This window comes from Callospermophilus lateralis, chromosome 3 (assembly GCF_048772815.1).
Source record: "Callospermophilus lateralis isolate mCalLat2 chromosome 3, mCalLat2.hap1, whole genome shotgun sequence".
In the NCBI taxonomy this organism is placed as follows: domain Eukaryota; kingdom Metazoa; phylum Chordata; class Mammalia; order Rodentia; family Sciuridae; genus Callospermophilus; species Callospermophilus lateralis.
In genome coordinates, this window is record NC_135307.1 from 193,957,359 (window position 1) to 193,978,474 (window position 21,116).

The 21,116-nt window shown below is 39.9% G+C and overlaps 1 protein-coding gene across 3 annotated transcripts in view; it reads left to right on the top strand.

Moving 5' to 3' along the window:
• The first annotated feature begins 394 nt into the window (after window positions 1-394).
• Ncoa5 (nuclear receptor coactivator 5) overlaps window positions 395-21,116 on the top strand; it is a 32,965-nt gene continuing 12,243 nt past the window's right edge. For 2 of the 3 annotated variants that reach the window (XM_076849196.2, XM_076849198.1), the window contains exons 1-2: window positions 395-538; window positions 14,354-14,420. In XM_076849196.2, the coding sequence (XP_076705311.1) occupies window positions 14,383-14,420 (38 nt within the window). In that variant the 5' untranslated portion in view covers window positions 395-538; window positions 14,354-14,382. Of the gene's footprint in view, window positions 539-11,745; window positions 11,811-14,353; window positions 14,421-21,116 lie in introns of those variants that run through there. The other variant, XM_076849197.2, reaches the window with a different exon arrangement.

Below are 21,116 nucleotides of genomic sequence, written 5' to 3' on the forward strand. Positions count from 1 at the left end.
GGTGCAGGACTAAATGTACTTTCTCCAACACTGTCTATAGGTACTGGGGGGAGGGGGCTTGTTTTTGTTTTTAGCTTTAGGCAAAACTAAACCAAAGTATTTGAGGATTTTAATGTTCCATTTCTACAGTAAAGGAGGAAGGTGAGCACTCTGTAGACAGACAAAAAGGCTTGACTCAAGTCCTTGAAGGGATGAGCAGGCCTGGGGCCCATCCTCAACCTGGGACGCCGTTGCTAGGCAACCCCTCAGTCCTCAACCGCCGCCCAGGAGACCCTTCCCCGCCTTCGTTGCCAGGGAGATCGACGCTCCAACTCAGCCCTGCCGTAAACCCGCGCGCTCTTGCGACACCGCCGCACCCGCCGCTGCGTGCGCGCCCTCTGCCCCCATCTCCACTCTCCGCCCCGGCCGCCATTGCCTCGTGCCCGCGCCGGTCGGTTGGTGGCGCCTTTGTCCTACAGCGGGCAGGTGGGCTGAGGCGGAGGGGGCAGCGGCGGGCCTGAGGCGAAGGAACGGCCGGGAGCCCACCGCGCTGGTAGCGGTGAGTGCCGGGAAGCGGTAGCCATCCGCCTAGGCTTAGGGCTGAGGGACAGGCGGTTGAGGGGAGGCTGAGGCGGGAGGGCCCGCTTGACGCGCGGCCGCGGCCTCTCCTCTTCGGGAGCGCGCGGGGCTGCGCATGCCCGGTGTGGGGCGCGGCCGCCTCCGGCTCCCGTCAGGCCCAGGCCGGGCGGGCTGGCCGGCGGTGGGCTGTGGTCGGCGGCGAGGCGCCGCAGCCGCCTGTGTGTCGCGAACCGTCGCTTAGCGCCCCGGCTTCTCTCGGGGTGGGGCCGCATGCCCCGCGCCCCCTTGTCGAATCGGCGAAGGCGCGCACTCGCCTGCGGGCCCTCCGCGGTCGGCGGCGCAGCCGGGCTTCGACCCCGGGCCGAGGCAGCGCGGCCCGGCGGGCGTTCTCCCGGGCGTGCGGCGCTCACGGCGTTCGGAGCGCTGTCCCGCGTCGCCGCTGCCGGGCGGCCCCTGGCTGCATCCTCCAGGCGTCTCCCTGTCATGTGACAATCTGCCCCTTTGGTAGCCCTGGACCCTGGGCCCAGAGTCCCAGAGAAGAGCGACCGCGGCTGCTGGCTTTCCAGGGTCCTGACGCGGGCGCCTCCGCTCCCCAGGGCGGCAGGGGCCCCTCGTGGCGCGGAGCCCCCAGCTGGAGTCCGCCCTGCCCCTTTATGTCCGTGTGTGCCATCCGTACCGTGTACCGAATGTTATTTTTTTTCCCTTTAAACTGACTCCCCCCACCCCCAACCTTGAGTATATTTTGTTTAAGGCGGAAATTTCAATCCCAAACCGTATAATGGACAGCCAGTTATTTTTCTAATGCTCATAAAAAATAAATACCTGTCTATTAAAATAAACAGTGCGTCCTTGTTCCTCCGAAGTTATTCTGCGTTCCACGCTTTGGGAAACGCTGCCCTAGGAGCACGGGGTTCATTGTCGTCCTTCGGGCTTTCATTCTGTGCACATGACAGGTCCCATGAAATCCCTGGGACCTCTCGGTGTCAACTGTTCTCTGTTCTTACAAGGAACTGCAAGAACTGTCTGCTCGAATGCATTCGATGTGCCTCCTCGGTTTTCTTACAGCATTGTGATGTGGTAGTCACCTGACAATTCATAAAAAGATGTTTCTGCAAACGCTGATGGAGCTTTCTTGGGTTTTGACAACTCTGGATTTAATGTTTTCTGTATGAGTCAGAGTGTGAAAACTAACTTTATGTCAACTTTTTGGAATCAGTAAATGCAAGCTTTGCACTGTGGAGATTGGAGATCAGTTGGCTATTATTTGTTAATCTCAATTTCTTCCTTCATTCAGGTTTTTGTTTGCCTTTCCTTTTGTTCATCTGTCACCCTCCAGATATTTCTTAAAATATTTCTGGCGTATTCTCTTAATCGAAAACAAACACTGATTTTTTCCTTGTAAAATGTGCTAGAGGAACCATATTGCCAAGGCACAGTGGAAGGAATTTTTCTGGTTGCAGACTGCTCAGTGTTGCATGCCTGTGAACAACATGTATTTAAAAGAGGCATTGACAGATATTATAAGTTAATAGTCTGTACCTAAGCTCTGTATTTTTAAGTGAGAGCACATCTACTTAATTCATTCAAAGGAAAAGAAAAGTCAGCTTGGGCCATTCAAGTCCCCCCACCCACTCGTCTGTTTAAAAAATATCCATATTCTTTAGGAATTTCCTTGGTATGATCACAATAGAGAGTTGACATAAGGGCTAATCATCTTCAAATTTGTAGGCATCAGTTCTGTGTAGAAAAGAAAGGAGAATTTAATATTACCAGGGAGTCAGTTTCAGAACTTCAGCACTTTGTAACTTCAACTATGTACTCAAGCTAAAAATACACATCTTTTGGAGAGGTTTTGAAGTCTCATGAGAAAGGTTTGATGGTTTGAAACTTCATTTTAAATAACCATTGCAAGCATTCCATGTCTGTGGCCTGCAGATGGCAGTGCCTTTGTAACCTTGTTACTACTATGAGGATTATTGGAATTTAGTTGTGCTTTTAAGAATGGAAAACCTTATAAAAGAAAAAAAAATGGAAAACCTTTGGAGGAAATATATTTAACTTTTTATTCCCCTCTATGCTGTTCTTTTGTTTCTTTACTCCCCATCTGAAGCACATAACCTCTTTTTCTAAACTCACTGCTACTCTTAGTAGTAATGGTAACATATATCTAGCAGTGCATATGGCAAGTATCAGTTCATTTGTCCCTGCCATTCATTTTGTGAGATAGACTGGTGTTATTATTTATTTATTTTTGCGTGTAAGGAAAGAATAGCTCAAACATATTATTTTACCCAAGATCACATATTTAGCAGAACACATTCAAGATATTGGTGGGCTAGCTCATTCCTGTAATCCTAAATACTTGGGAGGCTAATGCAGGAGGATCAAAAGTTCGTGGCCAGCCTGATAACTCAGCAAGACCCCGTCTTAAAAAATAAAAGGGACTGGGGTATAACTCAGTGATAAAGCCCCCCGGGTGCAATCCCCCCCCACCAAAAACAAAAAACAAAAAAAACCCGAAAACGCTATTGTTGAAGATAAAAGGTTTCCTAGTCAAGCAACTTGGGAAATGTTAAGGTATTCCAGAACTTGTTAGAGGCTGTTGTGTGCTAAGCATGTGCAATGTAGATGTCCAAGAGGGGATGGTTTCCTCATGCCTTTCTCACAATCCTCCCACAGATATCTTGAGGTCATAGTGTTCCCCACAACTGACTACTTTATATTGTGCTTGTTTCCTCTTTGTAGCTTGAAGTTTACTAATGATTGCCATGTGTCTTCAAGATAAATACTTATAAAGTTAAGTGTCAAATTTTTTATGCCAAATGATTAGTCTGGTGAACACCATGCACATTTTTTTAGACTATTCTGTTTAAGCAGAGTTAACCGGTAAAGGGGTTAAAAGGGCAGTACCCTTTTAACATATGTTTATTAATGAATGGATCAGGATAAGGCTACTGTCTGAAGCAGAACACATTAAGGAAATATGGAGTATACTGACAACTTAATATATAATACAGCATGCCTGCTGCTTTTTAAATGGTAGTTTTATTACCACCAGATCTGAATATTTATAGGGATCGGATGGTCATTTTCATTCTTCATTCTATCACTAAAATTTAAGCACTAATATAGGTCATCTGAACCAGTTACTTTAATGTTGAAATAATTTCCCTTGTAAGAATCAGAACTTCTCCAAACCCATAGGACTGAACTCATTTCCCCTTATTTCATGTTAAGAACACTGTTGACTTATATAAAAGGACTAGGAAACTGCAAACAAGAATCAGCGCAGCTTATGTTGCAAGGTATTACATTTTTAGCTTTAGTGGATCTAGCTTTAGAGCCTGGTTTGGCTCTGTGGTGATTAAATTACTAAAGATTAGGCTGATCCTGCAGTTAGTGGACAAAATATTGAGAATTTTGAACTATAAGTATTTTGACTTTGAGTATACTTCATTATATAATTGGATAAGAAAGTAATAACATGTATTTCAGATGATATGTTTATTTTTAATCTTTCTTCTGAAATTAATTTTGGTATCTAAAAGAAAAAATTAGAAAAACAGTATTTTAATAAAAATTTAAAACTTAGAGAATTATTGGAACTATAAATGCAAGCTTTGGACTGGGGTTGTGACTCGGTGGTAGAGCGCTTAACTAGCATGTATAAGGCACTGGGTTCAGTTCTCAGCACCGCATAAAAATAAGTAAACAAAATAAAGGTTTATCAATGACTAAATAAAAAAATTAAAAGACAACATCAAAATCTAATCCCTGGGCTGAGGACATACTTTGATAGAGCTCTTGCTTAGCATGCGTGAGGGCCTGGGTTCAATCCCCAGCACCCCCATCCCCCACCCCAAGGAAAAAAATCTGATTCCAGAAACTGCCTCAGAGTCACCAGAACAGCATGTTGGAGACAGATTCTTGGATGTAGTTCCTTCTCCCCAACTCCTAACTGACTGGAGGTAGGGCCCCAGGAATCCATCTTCCAAAACCCACCCTGGAAGAGGATTTATGTATCTTGCAGTTGAAGAATCCCTGGTATAGTATTTTTTTAAAAAACCAAGTTTTCACTGGAAAAAGGAGGTTAAAACAGATTCTGGGACTAATCTAATAATATCCCAGATTACTAATTGGCATTGACAACTGTGGTTTATGGTTAGGTTTGCTTTAAGCAAGAGCTTGACCATAAAATGTTTTTGGCTTCATAGTTTGAACTAGATCACTTCTTGGCCTTTTGGATAAGATCAAGTATGTAGTTTAAACTACAGATAATAGAATATTTAGAATATCTGTGAAGCTTTAAATGTTTTAATTCCTTCTCTTCATAGTATTAGAGTGGTTTCACCTTTTTCAGAACAAAGAAAGTGTATCTACCAAAACCGTGTGGTATGCTTATTAACTTTAATTTTTTTTTAAACACTTTATGTTTAATGGTGCAGATGTGAAATTATACGTGTGGCCTTTTTTTTCCCTTTTTTGCCAAGAGTTACATTTAGGTATGAAAACAAAATGCCTCAAAGAAGAATCAAAGCTTCTGGTCCCCAGGAGGAAAACCATATTGACACTCTGGTTTGCAGAATTTTGAGAACTTTAGTTGGCAGTTTGCCCTTCATTAGCCAAAGAAGTAAATAACATGCTATTGAAAAGTGACAATGTCAGTAGCGAGTATATTTCCTGCCTTTTTAAACTAGGTAATTGGAAGAAGAAAAGCTTAACTGTTTGGGATACTTTATTTATTTATTTATTTATGTGGTGTTGAGGATTGAACCCAGTGCCTCACACGTGCTAGGCAAGTACTCTACCACTGAGCCACAACCCTAGCCCTGGGATACTTTTTTTAGATGGAATTAAAAGTGGTGGATTGCACACTTGCACACTCCTCCTGTGGAAGGGGCCAGTAGCCATATAATTGCATCTTATTAACTTCAGCACTTTGGAAACTTGGTGATGATTCAGTTTCCTTTGGAGGTAGCATTGTGATTATGCTTTTTATACTGTTTTCAGGGATTATATTTTTATAGATTTTAGCTATTGTCTTGACATTTTCTTTGTAAATAGGTTACATTTATGGTTTATTTCCCCTTGAATACAGGCTTAAGGATATTTCTGAATGGAGAGCCTAAGTATGTTATGCTGTGAAAGCTAAAGAAATAAATAAATTGGAGTAGTAGTCCCCAAATACTTGCCAAGAGTCACCTGAGAAAAATGTTAAAATACAGATTCCTGGGCTCAGTACTCAGATTCTATAAGTTTGAAACAGGGCCTAATTTTTACTTCTCTTTTCAGGTGGTGCTGACATATCTTCATTAAAGAAAGTGATGTATGGAAAAAAATAATTCTATATAAATAGAGAAATGGAAAGTTTAATATAGAGAGTTTCAGTTTTACACGATGAAAAAAATGTGACACTCTTCTGGCACAGTAATGTAAACACACATGAATATTAAACAGTACACTTAAAAACATTTAAGCTGGAGGGCTGGGGTTGTGGCTCACTGGTAGAGTGAGGCCCTGGGTTCAATTCTTAGCACCACATAAAAATAATAAATAAAAATATTGTGTCCATCTACAACTAAAAATATTAAAAACAAAAAGCAACAACAACAACAACAAAAACTCAGTTAAGCTGGTGCTATAGCTCTGTGGTAAAGAGCTTGCCTAGCATGTAGTCCTGAGCACTACACCAAAAAGGAAAAAACATAAAATTTTTTGTGTTTCTTACTGCAACTTTTTTTTTTTTTTTGAAGAAAAAGATGTTAAAAAAATGAAGAATAATGATTTATTGTCTGTTCCTGAGCAGTGAATTGAATTAGTAGATTGGTGCTTATTAATTACTGACTCCTGTCCATCAATCCATTTTACACCCCTTTATTAAAGGGAATCATGATCTTTTAAATTTTTCTCCCACCTGTTTCTTTCAGTGTTGACATCAGTGTTCTTTTAAGAACATTACTGTAGGACTGAGGTTGTGACTCAGTGGTGTAGATCACTTGCCTAGTATGTGTGAGGCACTGGGTTCAATCCTCAGTACCATGTAAAAATAAATAAGTGGTGCTGGGATTGTGGCGCAGTGGCAGAGCGCTTGCCTGGGATGTGTGAAGCACTGGGTTCTATTCTCAGCACCGCATATAAATAAATAAATAAAACAAAAGTCCATCAACAACACACACGGTGTGTGTGTGTGTGTGTGTGTGTGTATCCATCTACAATGAAAGCTATTTAATTAAAAAAAAAAGAACATTACTATAATGGGGAATATGTTGAATATCTTAGGTTCAACCCCCCCCTCCTTTTTAGAATGATATGCATATAGTAAAGCTTCATTAATTTGACTTCACTGAGACTCTCATTTATTCATGGCTTCCTAACAGGTCCTCTCACCACCAATTTCTTCCTTTTCCATAGCAAAGTGCTTTGCAGTCTAGAGTAGTCTAACTGTAGCTTCCTTTGTCATTCGTCTTTTTCTTCCTCCTATCCCCATATTCCCAAAACTGAATTTCCTGTAGTTTTCAACCTACTATGTTTCTCTTACCTTTGCATGTTCTGAAACAAATTTCTTCTTTCTGGTAAACTACTCATGTCCCAATTTAAATGTTTCTTTTAGCTCTTCACGTCTCCATCACCCCACTGCGCGCGTGTACACACACACACACACACACACACACACACATACATACACATACTTCTCAGTCTAATTTTTGTCCTGCACCTAGTACCTAGTTCTTCTAATCTCTACAATAATCATACTTTATATTGTAATTATATATATGTGTGTGTGTGTGTGTGTCTGTACCTCTCCCCTTTATTAAAGTGAGCTCTTTATTAATTAGGATCTCAAGCCTCATCATTTCCATATATCTAAGACCTAGTACAGGTGTAACACGTAGTAGGCATTTGGCAATGGGTGAGTTAATGAAGTATTTAGTGTACTAAATATAAGCTGACCTTTTCAAAAGCTTAATTTATTAGGAATACTAAGTTCTCTACTTGTACAATTCAGTTTAAATTTTGCCTGTTTTAATTAAACCCACACTTTATAATTTTTGTAATTCAGAATTTTTTTACTGGTAAATGTTAGCTTAACCTTTGTGAATCCAAACTAGTAAGTTTTTCTTGTGGTTGATTTTCTCCTTGAATCAGTATAGTCAACACAAGCAGAATATCTGTTTTATCAAGAAGGACATGTAGATTCAGAGAAAATAAGCATCTTGATTAAATTCTCCAGAGTAGGGCTGGGTTGTGGCTCAGTGGTACAGCGCTTACCTAACATGTTCGAGCACCTGAGTTCGATTCTCAGCACCACTTAAAAATAAATAAAGGTATCGTGTCCAACTGCAACTAAAAAATAATATTAAAAAAAAATTCTCCAGAGTAGGGCTGTAGCTCAGATTTGCTGATCCCTAGCAAAATGTTCTTTTCTTAGAAGGAAGGACATTATGTTCAGTGAAATAGGCCAGACACAGTGGACATGGTAGTGTACACCTATAATCCCAACTACTCAGGACACTAAGGCAAGAGGATCAAAAGTTCAAGGCCAGCTCAGGCAATTTGGCAAGACCCTGTCTCAAAAAACATAAAAGTAATAAAAAGAGCTGGGCATGCTGGGCACGATGGCGCACACCTGTAATCCCAGTGGCTCGAGAATCTGAGTCAGGAGGATTGTGAGTTCAAAGCCAGGCTCAGCATCTGCAAAGTACTAAGCAACTCAGTGAGACCCTATCTGTAAATAAAATACAACATAATAGGGCCTGGGGCTCAGCAGTAGCGTACTTGCCTGGCATGTGTGAGGCACTAGGTTCGATTCTCAGCACGACATATAAATAAATAAAATAAAAGTCTAAACTAAAAAGATACATTTTTAAAAAAACTAGGTGTGATGGCACCAGCCTCAGCAATTTAGTGTGACCCTGTCTCAAAATAAAAAATTTTATAAAGGGCTGGGAATGGGGCCCAATTGCCAGTACCAAAAATAAATAAGGTCTAGGAAGGGGTGAGAATGTAGCTCAGTGATAGGGTGTTCCCCTAAGACCCTGGAGTTAAATCTCCAATATGGGGGGGGGCACACAAAAATGCTAGGGATGTATGTAATTCAGTGGTACAGGACCCCTGGGAACCAGATACAGAAAGACAAAAACTGCATTTCCTCATTTATATATGGAATCCAAAACAAACTCAGAGAATAGAACAGGCTGGGATTGGGGAGATAATGATCAATGGGTAGAAAGTTGCAATTAGGAAGAATAAATGATAAGAATTTATAATGATGGATGATAATCTGATTTAGTTATTCCACACTGTGTATATACACAATATAATGTGTATACAAATGTATAGCATCACATGTACCCCATAATTATATATGATGATAATATATCAAAAAATGAAATAAATAATTCAACTCAAAAGAGAAGGGCTGGGGGTGTGTCTCAATGGTAGAGTGCTTGCCCAGCATCACCCCTTTTCTATACAAAGGAGGCATTCCACCTCTTGTTAAAAAGACTCCGAAGTTGCTACTTGTTACCTCTTGTTTTGTTTCATTTGTAGGTAGTTCCTGAAATTGTGTAGGCTTCTGGGTTCTTTCAGTGGCCCCTAGTGGTGCTGTCACTAAGCATCGTAGTTCACGCTACCCTTATTTCTTGTCCTTGTTTTCTAGTACTAAAGCAGTATGGAGCCAGTAGGAGGCCCTGGGTTCAATCCCTAGCAACACACACACACACACACACACACACACAAACAAACAATAGTAAAAGGGGGAGTAAATTAATGTTGATAAAGAATTTTTGTCTGAAGAGTTTAAGTGCAAAGAAACCAAAAACATTGTAGTTTGAGGTGACAGAAATTGGAGTGGTAATTGAATAAGTAGGCCCTACCCTGTTGAGTGTCTATGAGACATTTAAACATTGGCAAGTGTAGATTGGGCCTTTTCTGGGTTCCACCAGCATTTGATCCAGGAGTCCTAGCAAGACCAGTGTAAATGGAACCACATCTTTCCACTCCCTGTTGGAAGCGGTGTAGCATAATGTTTAAGCACTTTGTATGAGAGGGACTTGGGTGTGCACCCCATCTTTGCCTTCTGATAGTAGTGTTCCCTCGGATAAGTCATCTAATTTACCTAACCCTTAAATTTCCTCATTTGCTGAAAAGAAATCATGTTGTACTAAACTCCTAGAGTTAGAAAAGGTTTAAATGAAATAAATGTACATCATGTTCTTAGTACAGGCCCAGGAACAGAGCAAACATTTTGTAAATATACAAATTCATTTCCTTCATCCGTATTCTCAGGAATATTATACAAATACAGTTAAAGGTATAAGAATTAACTGAGAATGAAAGAGAAAGTCAGATATGAGTTGAGCTAGTTTAAAGGGTTGATGTAGAACAAAGCAAGCATTTTCTTATCCCTAACTTGTTACATGTAACTCATTACAATATCCCTGATGTCACAATATATCATCAAAGTAATCTTCATGAATTGAAAAGTACTCTCATTTCTCCTCCTAATTTAGGGAATTTAATAAGTGATATTTGCTGTCATTGTCAGTGTGGTTTTCCAAGTGGCATTATCTTTATCTTCATATAATTCCAATTTAGTCATTCCTGGCTGTTCGTTGGTTTTCAGCTCAGCCTTCTGGGAAGTTTTGTTTCATTTGTAGGTAGTTACTGAAATTGTGTAGGCTTCTGGGTTCTTTCAGTGGCCCCTAGTGGTGCTGTCACTAAGCATCGTAATTCATGCTACTCTTATTTCTTGTCCTTGTTTTCTATTATTAAACCAGTGAAGTATAAATTTTGGTTTTAAGACTAAAAGAGTTGTTTTATGACGGTACCGTTAAAAAAAAATAGGTAGAGCAAAGCAGTTCTTGGTACTGTGAATGACACTTGCATTTCTTTTTATTTATAACATTATTCAAGGATTATTTTTTGTGAACCCTGTCTGGCATACTAAAATAAAATTATACATTAGATATTGTGTCTTTCTTTAGGAGCCCTTTACCCCATTCTTTTGGTTTTTCCTTATAACACCCTGTTTTCTAGATTATTTTCCCAGTTTTTTTTTTTTTCTCTCATGTAAATCCCTTGAGCTGGTGCTATTTTTCTTGACTTAAAAATCTTTAACTGAAAAGTGCTTTAAACTTGAAAAGTTTTCAGAAGACTACTTACTTGGAAATTAGAGCTATTCAGGCCAAGGTTAAGCATCTCAGTGATTATAATGATTTTGAATATCATTTATATTGCTAATATAATTTATAAAGTTGTAAAAGTACCTCTCAAGCTACAGTGGAGAATATACGAGATGTGTCCTAGAGGCAATTGGCCAGGATAAAGTAGAGCAGAAAGGATGAGAAGTACTGTCTCCCCTTTTCTATACAAAGGAGGCATTCCACCTCTTGTTTAGAAAGACTCCTAAGTTACTACTTGTTACTTCTTATTGATTAATTTCTTCCCAATCATAGTTCCCCATCTAATATCCAGAAAGATCTTCAAACTGGCTACCCTTTTCCCCTTCTTTACATTAACTTCACTTCTATTTCCTTGCTTTCAATTATATAGTGCTCTAAGAATTTAATAATCCGATTAGTGAATACAAAGGTCCCTTTACCAGTCACAGTAGTTGCAAAGAAAATTTTAAGTGAATGTCCCACCTCTAATGTACAGAAGCCCAGAGGTTTTCCAAAAGTTGTATGTGCACATCTATTAGGAATTTTTGTATATGAGGGTTGGTTGTGTTTTCATAACTCACTGAAACCTCCCAGCCCTACTCTAACCTGGGCAATCCTCTGAATAGAGATGAGGCTTAACAAAAAATTTCCAGATCTTGGGCTAGGGATGCACCTCAGTGGTAGAGCACTACCTAACATGCACAGTACCCTGGGTTCAGTCCCTGTTTTCACAAAATAATAAATTCCACTTCTCATTTTCTCCATATTCAGCTAAAATGGGAGTTTAAGGAGTTCTTAAGGTGAATAGACAAACACTTGACATACTACACTAAAAGTGTGCTAGCCTCTAAAAATGTTCTAAAAGTGTTTTTTTTTTTGTAGATGAAACATAAACCACACCATCCAAACATACTTGCTTTGGACTACTCAAAGAAAGTGGATATTAGGAGACAAATTACAATTCAAAAATGGTTTAAAGATATAATCTTGAGGAGCTGCGGTTGTGGCTTAGCGGTAGAGCACTCACCTAGTGCATGCGAGGTGCTGGGTTCAATCCTCAGCACCACAAAATGGATAAATAAAATAAAGGTATTGTATCCAACTACAACTAAAAAAAAAACTATAAAAAGGTTTAATCTTGAATATTCTTTCAATAATCTTTCAAGTAACTGCAAAAAGCAAAAAATTATTGCTGAGCACAGTGGTGTACACCTGTAATCCCAGCAGCTTGAAAGGCTGAAGCAGAAGGATTACAAGTTTGAGGCCAACTTGGGCATCTTAGAGAGACCCTATCTCAAAATAAAGAGGCCTGGGATGTAGCTCAGTAATAGAGTAGCCCTGGGTTCAATCCCTATCACTGAAAAAAAAATACATATATGTATATATATATATATATGGAGGATGTTGACATAAAAGTAAAATGTTTACCTCCTTCCTTCTATCTGGAACCAGTTTGCCTCAAATAACATGATTACTTTGGTCTCCTCAGTTCTGTATATAGGCCCTAGCAGAACTGGATACAATATAATACTAGCCTTTTCATATGTGGAGGAGAAATTATAGCATGAATATAAATTTACCAATTAAAGGAGTACCATATATTCTGTACTCTTACCTAAATGCTTATCAGCTCTAGTCAATGTTTAGTTGAACTTGTTTTGTTCATAAGACCATTTAAAAATATATGCTGAAGATGTGACTAACTTAAAAGAAATATTTATACACATACTGTATTCCAGTGATACTTTGAAAACTACTTAAATAATAAGAGACTTTACATTTCCGTCTGAATTGTATCTGGCCTATATTAGAAAGTGATATAAAGTAAATGAGCAGCCTAGGTCAGTAAGCCCTTCCAAACCTGAACTGCTGTTCTTCACAGTTACATAAGAAAGAATTAGATATTCCCTGTAAGGCCTGTCATTATATAATATATAATTCAGAAGTTGGTGAACTTTAAGGGTTTGAAATTATTAGCCATAGTGGTGGTGCACATGTATAATCCCACCTACTCGGGAAGCTGAGCCAGGAGGATCCCAAGCATGATATCCTTAGGCAAGTTAGTGAGACCTTGTCTCAAAATGAAATAAAAAAGGGATGGGGATGTAGCTCAGTGAAAGAGCACTTACTTAGTATGTGGAAGGCCCTGTGTTTAATCCCCAGTGCTGTCTGTACCCCCTGCCCCCCAAAAAAGGTTGTAAATTGTACATACCAAAGCTATGGTCAGAAATTATTGGCTAAGTTTTATATAGAGATTTTTTTTTTTAAAGAGGAATTATATCCTTTGATCAGTTGAAAAGATAGAAGTATTTTAGGCGAACTCTGCTTCTCTATTTAGACAAGTTTTCTTCAGTTTTGTCAAAGCTATCCCTCTCCTAGGTATCATGGAGACTTGTAATTTAAAATGGAATTGAGGATCATTCTCACTTAAACAGGAATTCAAAATCTGGCAGTGTAGCAGGATAAAGTATATTATAACAGATCCGTAAGTTTCTTGTTTTTGCTGTAAGTCTCACATGATAGGAAACTGCTCCAAGATTTTTAAAATACATAATTACTATTTTAAAGCACTCTAATTATGTGAGTGCTTAATACCATTTGAGTCATTAGATATGCTATTAATTGCTTAATGTGGAACAAGAGGAACAAAACTACACTGCAGCAAGAAGCAGTTTATTTCTCCGTTCATCTGAAGTACAAATGTTTTAATTAAAATGTATAAGTCATAAAAATTGTCAGGTATTATTTGTGGGTATAGATTGGTTTGTTTCTTTAGAAGATCTCATCAGTTCTTACAGCATGATGTTTTTATTATTCACTTCAGTTTTTATAAAGCATATGCTTTATTTTTGGTAAATCAGGCTTTTACTGCATAAATGGGTTATAAGATTTCCTATAAGCTTATAAGATTACCTTATCTAGTTGTATACGCTGGTCTTCTCTTAATTAAAACTTCCTATTAGGAGTCTTTTATTGCCTAACTCCACTGTACCAAATGCCAATTCTTATTCTTAAAGTACTTATCTGTGAAATTTATATATATTAACAGGTAATATTCTTTGATTACCCCCCCCCCCCAAATTTCTGTCCTACATGTCATTCTGGAAGATTTTGTTTGATGGGAGTGCAATACAAGGCACACTAAAAGGAGGCCCTGCTTCATGAAATATTGAAAGTCTTGAGACCTCAGTTTCCTCCTGTTACTCCTTTGTAACATAAAATAGAATTATTTGCCTTTACTCTTTTTTGTTTTTGTTTTTACCAAACTCCTTTTCTCCACTTTCTTCCCTACAAAAAAATCTTACAAGTGATTCTCCAGTAATTAAGAAAACAACCTTTTTCTTCCTTTGGAGGGGGCAACGATACATTTTGGGCTTTGCAGGGTGTTAAAGCAATGATATAATCAGTTTTATACAAATTATTAAAAGGGACATTCTTTACCAAGCTGTGACAATGTACTCCTTAACTTAATAATAAAAATTGCCCAAGTGACAGTGTCTCTCTGCTGAATGGATTTTCTCATACCATCTGGTTGTCATTGTAGTTTTTTGTTGTTGCTTTCATTTAAAATGTGCTGATGATCTTGTTTTTATTCCATAGCATTGAACAGATGGGTTGATTATTCTTTTCAGATATTAATAAGGCAGCGGAAAGAAGAAATATGAATACGGCTCCATCAAGACCCAGCCCCACACGAAGGTAAAGTACCCTGAAGCAGTGAGTTACCTTGGGAGAGTTGGGCTCTGGGGAGTTAAGCCCAACTGCATACATCAAGGGTCTTTTCTTCCCCCCCAGCAAATCAGAAACGCTCAAGCAAACAATAAGAATATGAACCTTGTGTGAAGGGCCTTGCTGCTTTTTTTAAACAATACATCAGGAGATGCAGAGGAAGCTTTGTGTTTTCCGTGGCAAACCCAGCAAGTTCAGCTTGCAACATGAGTTGCAGGCCATTGGAAGAGGATAAACCTCTGTTTTTCCCCAGCACACGTGTCAATGGGAGCCTCCAGAGCAGAAGGAGTGCCCCAGGGTCGGTGGTGTGTGCCATGCTGCATTGCAGCAGGCAGCAGAGATTCGACTCTTCATTCCAAATGGCTGCCGGTCCAGATGTTAACCCAGGTTTACGGGAAGAGCTGCTTGAGAGATTGCTGCTATGCTGTGCTGCAGATCCCCTGTTTGCTCGCATGCTTGGGTTACCTGTTTGAGGGCAAATAAAAAGGGCAAAACACTTCACCTCTCAAAAGTCTCCCTTTTTCTTAGCTTTCCTGGAAATAGAAGACATTTTCCCACTGTATTCTTCTTTCTAGTATATACAAAAGAGAGAATCCTGATGTATTCCCTCAAGATATGAATTAAATCGGTCCCTTCTCAGTGAAGAGTTTTAAAATGTTACCATTTGCACCAAAGATGCGCATATTACATTCAAGCTTTCTGGTTCCATAACAACACACAAGTGGATGCAGTGTGTGCAGTTTTGTGTGGAATGCAGATAGATATATTTCATATCTCATGTCTCTTCAAGGCTCAACTGGATACACAATATGGATTTTGCCTTTGCCCCTAGGTAATGCCAATTTTCCACAGAAAGTACATAACTAAACTACATCCCACAGTAAACTGCATTTCCTACAGTGAACTGAACACTGCTGAATACAGTGAGTTGTAGTCTATCCTGGTAATTCCACAGGACCCAGGAATATATCCAGCTAATTGAGTTCTCAAACATAGCTACCCTGCTTGGGGCAAAAACACGTATTTTATTATAAGAAAAAATGGTTGCTGTATGTTTCATGTACGTTCTCCTACTTGAATATTTAGGGAGAGTATTTTCTAGCTACCAGGAATAGAGTATATGTATCTACTCTTCTACTCTGCAGCGTTCAAGCAGACCCTCAGGGCAAGGTGGAGCTGCTGATTTTGGTGGTGTTTTTTTGTTTGTTTGTTTGTTTGTTTTGTCCATTCTACCTGGACAGAGGATTTGAGTCTAACACAACAGTCATACCACAGCTGTCATGCAAATGCCCTGGCCATCCATTGGTTTCACTGCAGAAGTGGGCATATACATTAGCAATTCTGTCTGTCCTCTCAACACTATAAAGAATGCCTTCAGCTTGCAGGTAGATGCCCCGTGTTGGTTGCTTTGTGAGTATGTGAGTAGCCTGAAGAACATAAATAAATTCTTAGAGCTTCAGCAGTTCCATATGATGACTGCTTCCATTAGGATGTATCCAACTATGCTGCAGATATTGGGCAGTCCCATCTGTATCATTTTCCACATTGCCCCAGTAATTATGGAATAGGGGTGGCTAAGTGTTTGCCTCTAATGATCAGAAACATAGGGCTCCCATTAGAAACTGTAGTTGCCAGGTGGCTTGAAAAGAAACATGATGTATGTGTTTAATTTTCAAAAGAGCTCCGATATGTGTTTCTCAACTAAGTGGCTTATCAGGAGGAGTAGGAATTTGTAACTAAAAAGTAAAATCATCCTTCCTCCCTCTTTCCTCATAATGCTTGTGATCTCTGGGTAGTGGTATCTGTGTTTTTAAAGATTAAAAGAAAGCATATACACATATACATTGCAGAGTAGAGACTAGTTTTTATTTCTTTTATGCATAGAAATATTTATTTATTTATTTAGGGTACTTGGATTGAACTCGGGGGCATTTGACCACTGAGCCACATCCCCAGCCCTATGTTGTATTTTATTTAGAGACAGGGTCTCACTGAGTTGCTTATTAGCACCTCGCCTTTTGCTGAGGCTGACTTTGAACTCACAATCATCCTACCTCAGTTTCCTAAGCCGCTGGGATTACAGGTGTGCACCACCACGCCCGGCTCTTTTATGGATTGAAAGGGTATTTTATATCATCCTTATAATACTTAGCCAAATGCTTTTAACATTTCAAGTTAAATGTAGATAAGATAATCACACATTTACAGTGTTGGGGAAATCATCAGCTCCCCTGGTTGGAATCCAGCATAGCTATTGCTGAATTAATTTCATCCCAGCCTAAAATGCAACTCCATAATTTAAGGGAGGAAATAGTTTTATGCTCCTTTTCTTTTTTAGTAATAGTCCTTCCACAAACAAACAGCATTGGAGAGGGCCTTTTAAAATGAGCTCCTAGCCAGGTATAGTGTCACACACTTGCAATTCCAGTGATTCAGGCTTGGGCAGGAGGATCACAATGTCAGAGCCAGTCTCAGCAACTTAGCAAGGCCCTGTCTCAAAATAAAAAAATAGAAAGGGCTGGGAATGTGACTCAGTGGTTAAGCATCTCTGGATTCAAACCCTTGTACCAAAAATTTAAAAATAAATGAGTCCCTTACCAACAATATAAATACAAAACTCATCTTTATATACCTCTTACAAACATCACATTCCACTCGGTGTGGTGGTGCATACCTGTAATCTGAGCAGCTCAGGAGGCTGAGACAGGAGGATTGTGAGTTCAAAACCAGCCTCAGCAAGAAGCAAGGCACTAAACAACTTAGTGAGACCCTGTCTTTAAATAAAATTCAAAATAGGGCTGGGGATGTGGCTCAGTGATTGAGTTCCCCTGAGTTCAATCCCTGGTACACCCCCCAAAATAAAAATATCATTCCTCAGAACTAATTCTAAAATGAAGTTCTTTGATTATGGGTGGGGTAATGGCTTCCTGCTTGACTTAAACTCAGTAGGGCTAACAGCTAGGCTAATTCAGATTCGATTAACAGTCAGTTTTCCCCTTGATGATAGGTTCCTAACTGGATTCCTCAGCATATCGTTTAACATGATGAAATTCCATACAGTCATGCCTATTTGCTTCAGAGAATAAGAATGACTGCCTTTCATAAAATTTGTTTTGAGCCCCATTTAAATCCTGAGCAAAGTGTCCTAGATTTTTTATTAAAATAAATAAGCCAAACAAGTTGAACATCATATTCAAAAAAAAAGCATCAACATTTTGACCATTGCCCTGATCATGCTTTCTCTCTTAACCAGTAGACCAGAAGTAAAATGTGAAAAATAGGCTAGATGGGTAAGTGATCAACCTGGAAGGGGCTGATGGTTTCTCTGAGGGTGAATACTGCGAATCTCTCTCTTTGGGTACATGCTTCCAGTCAGATCCTTGAGGTAGTCCTAAATGTCCCAGTATGTTGACAACACCAAACTTCACTTAATAGCCCTTTGTGCACCCAGTCATAGTGAACACATGGTCCCAGGAAAGGCGGGGGGACAGCCTCCTTTAACATCTTCAGAGCTGTCTACTTTTAATAAGAAAATTGTTTTTAAACATGCTGGCATGACCTTTATAGCACCTTGTTTTGCTGGACTTTAATCTTGAGTGTCAAAACAGCAAGGTATCTTTGGGAATTTTCACAGGATTATCACCTCTTCAGATGTCTCTGTAAAACGTACTGTTGGCTTTGCTTTGTGTTTCAGTATCAAACCTCCCTAATGACTCCAGCTGTCAATGTATAATTCTGGCAGTATTGACCCAGCTAGGCACAGAACTCTGCATGAAGGATCCCTACTCCAGATCACATTTCAGCCTGAATTCTTATCATTTAATCCCTGGGCCACTTCACTGGACTCCTTGGAGTACATTGCAGAGTTACCATACAAGTTGTCTAGCATTGATATTGGGCATTAGTTCTTCTTCGAAAACTGCATTGTGATTCTGGTTGTGTTTTAGTTGTTTTCAGAATCATTTTCAGTATAACACTTGTCAAACAAGGCATTGGAGTATCCCCCTATGCAATTGTGGCTCCCAAGTGTTAGAAGTTAAGACTATATGGTATTTTCTAAACCTTAACTTAGTCTACACCAAATGCTCTGCAGAGAATTTCCCCCATATATTTGTGAGTTACGTTGAGCCTGGTACCTCTTTGGTGAAGAGATTGGGGATTGGCTCATCAGAAATAACTTGGCTATGGGTAGGTTTCCTGTATAACCTGAGGTGCTCTCTACTTGTCCATGGGGCTTTAATCCCTTTGATAAAGTGCTCGCTCCTTGGGTGAGACAGCTGTAGCTCTAGATGCCTCACAAAGATTCCAGGCTGTGATTACTTCCGTACTAACGCTTGAAGAAGAGTCATCGGTTCTCAGCAAGTGCCGCCTCCACTAGTAGAAAAGTCATACCTGTGCTCGAGAAAATCTTCAGTCTGTTCCTAGGGAGAAGCATGGACACAAACATTTGGATCTGCGAGGTGTGAATCTCATTGCACTCCATATCCTACCTGCATCTAATGGCAAAATTCTGCACAAGTCTTTTCTAACAGCATGGAGCCATCGTGATGAGGGAACAGCATTACTTAGCAACAAGTCACTTAAAAATACTTGTGGACAGTATCTATGTCAGAGTTCGAAGAGCTGATGAAGGATTTTGTCAGGGTCAAAAGGCTGGCCCTTCTGAAGAAAATATTCCAGCGAACAGAAAGGAAGAAAGGAGATGACACCCTCTGCCAAAAAAAAGGGAGTGAAAGACCGGCCTTCCTCCCCGACATGTACAGAGAGGCCGAGAGCGCCGTGCTGGGCCTGCGTTCAGTCTCTTGCTGAAGAGCAGCTGAAGGTTCATCACAGTCTTCTAAGATGATCATCGTCTTTCAGTTCATGCTATGTAGGCTCTTAGATGCCTAGTGCTCTGCAAGCTCCTTTGGTCCCCAGCAAAAGAAGCACTCCTGCCAGAAGCACAGTGCTAGTCATCTGAACCTTGGTCCTTCCCTTCACCCATCCCTCCCTTTCCTCTACAATGTTTCCCAGTGATATGATTATTTCTCTCAAGGCAAAGAGCATCCTCCCCACCCCCATTTAGATAAAACAGCAGGATTTTAGTTGTTGGTCACCTTCAGTTTGTGGATTCTGTTGCTGAAATTTATTTAACCACTGTTCAATTTCTTTTTAGCCACTAGCGACATGGGACCTGAGGGTATGCTGCATTGGTTTCCCTTAGTAAAATACCTCTGGTGCCATGCAACGATATTGTGAACCTTATTTTGCTCAGAAACCTCTTTGAAACTTATCATCAGAGGTCAAGCTTCTCATGCAGAAGGCTTTGTCTCCTCTGCACTCTGAATCCTACTTTTGTGAGCCTTGTTTTTGTTTTGAGAAAGATGGTGGGGCCAGCAACAGGAGCACTTTTGTTCTAAGGAGTTCTTTGTTTGGATCCTAAAGTGACCCTAAAGGGTTTTTGTTTCCAGAAGAACAGCAGTCTGCTGTGGTGTTCATCTTTTGGATGCAGGGGAGAAGCTCCCCCTTTTCATTTCAGAGAATTATTATCTTCTCTGTTCCTACTTTCTCTACTACCTTACCCTTGGTTCTTTTCCCCCATGTGAATATCACCTCTCCTACATTTTCCAACAACAGGCAGTTGAGAGGGAATTAGTGGTTGTGTTGTGGAAGACCTGTAGATTCTTTGAGGGAAGGAGAGGGACTTGCTGTCTCAAAACTGGAAGCATGGACCCCGATTTTGCAAAAACAGGGTTGTAGTCAAACTGCAGGGGTGGGTTCTGGCAGGTAAGTAAGGGTTTTCAATGGATTCAAAAGAATGAGAACCATGGTATTGGTGATGTAGCTCAGTGGTAGAGTGCTTGCCTAGCTTATGTGAGACCCTAGGTTCCAACCCAGCACCTTAAAGAAAAAGAAAAAAGGAAACCAAATAATAGCATTTACTGTCCTAAATCAGTGAATAACATGCTGTGACATGGTGTTCTTATCTGCCTCCCCACCGCCATTTCCACCAGCTTCAGGCTTTGTGTGTGCTGGTCTGTGGTCTGTCAGGTTCATGGTAGTTCAGTCCTGATTGCCAAGAATACTTGAAATCTGATTCCACCTCTAATGACTACTTCTAACTGCTCCCTAAGGCAGGTTTATCCGCTGATCATTAATAGTACAAAAATACTCCACCGTTGTCACTTCCTATTGGATCTACAGTGTTGGCCCACATTGTACACTACATTAGGTGTTATACATGTTAGGAGGATTATGTGACATAATAGGGGAAATTGAAAACTGTGGTTAGTCTGTACTTCATTCTGATAAAAACTGTTTAGCTCTCCTCATTTAAATCCCCTAATCTACTATATGGTTGCCCCCACAAATCAAGCATAGCAGTAAACCTAAAGACACATGACAAGACTACTTGCCTGTAGTCCCAGCTACTTGGGGCTGAGGCAGGAAGGTCACTTGAGTCCAGGAGTTCAAGACAAACCTGAGCAACATAATGAAACTTTCATCTCAGAAAGGAAAAACATACATACATATATTTCTTTTTGAGATAAGAACTTCTCATAGAAGCAGAATAGATATTTATTTATTTATTTATTTATTTATTTAGAGAGAATTTTTAATATTTATTTCTTAGTTATTGGTGGACACAGCATCTTTTGTTTGTATGTGGTGCTGAGGATCGAACCT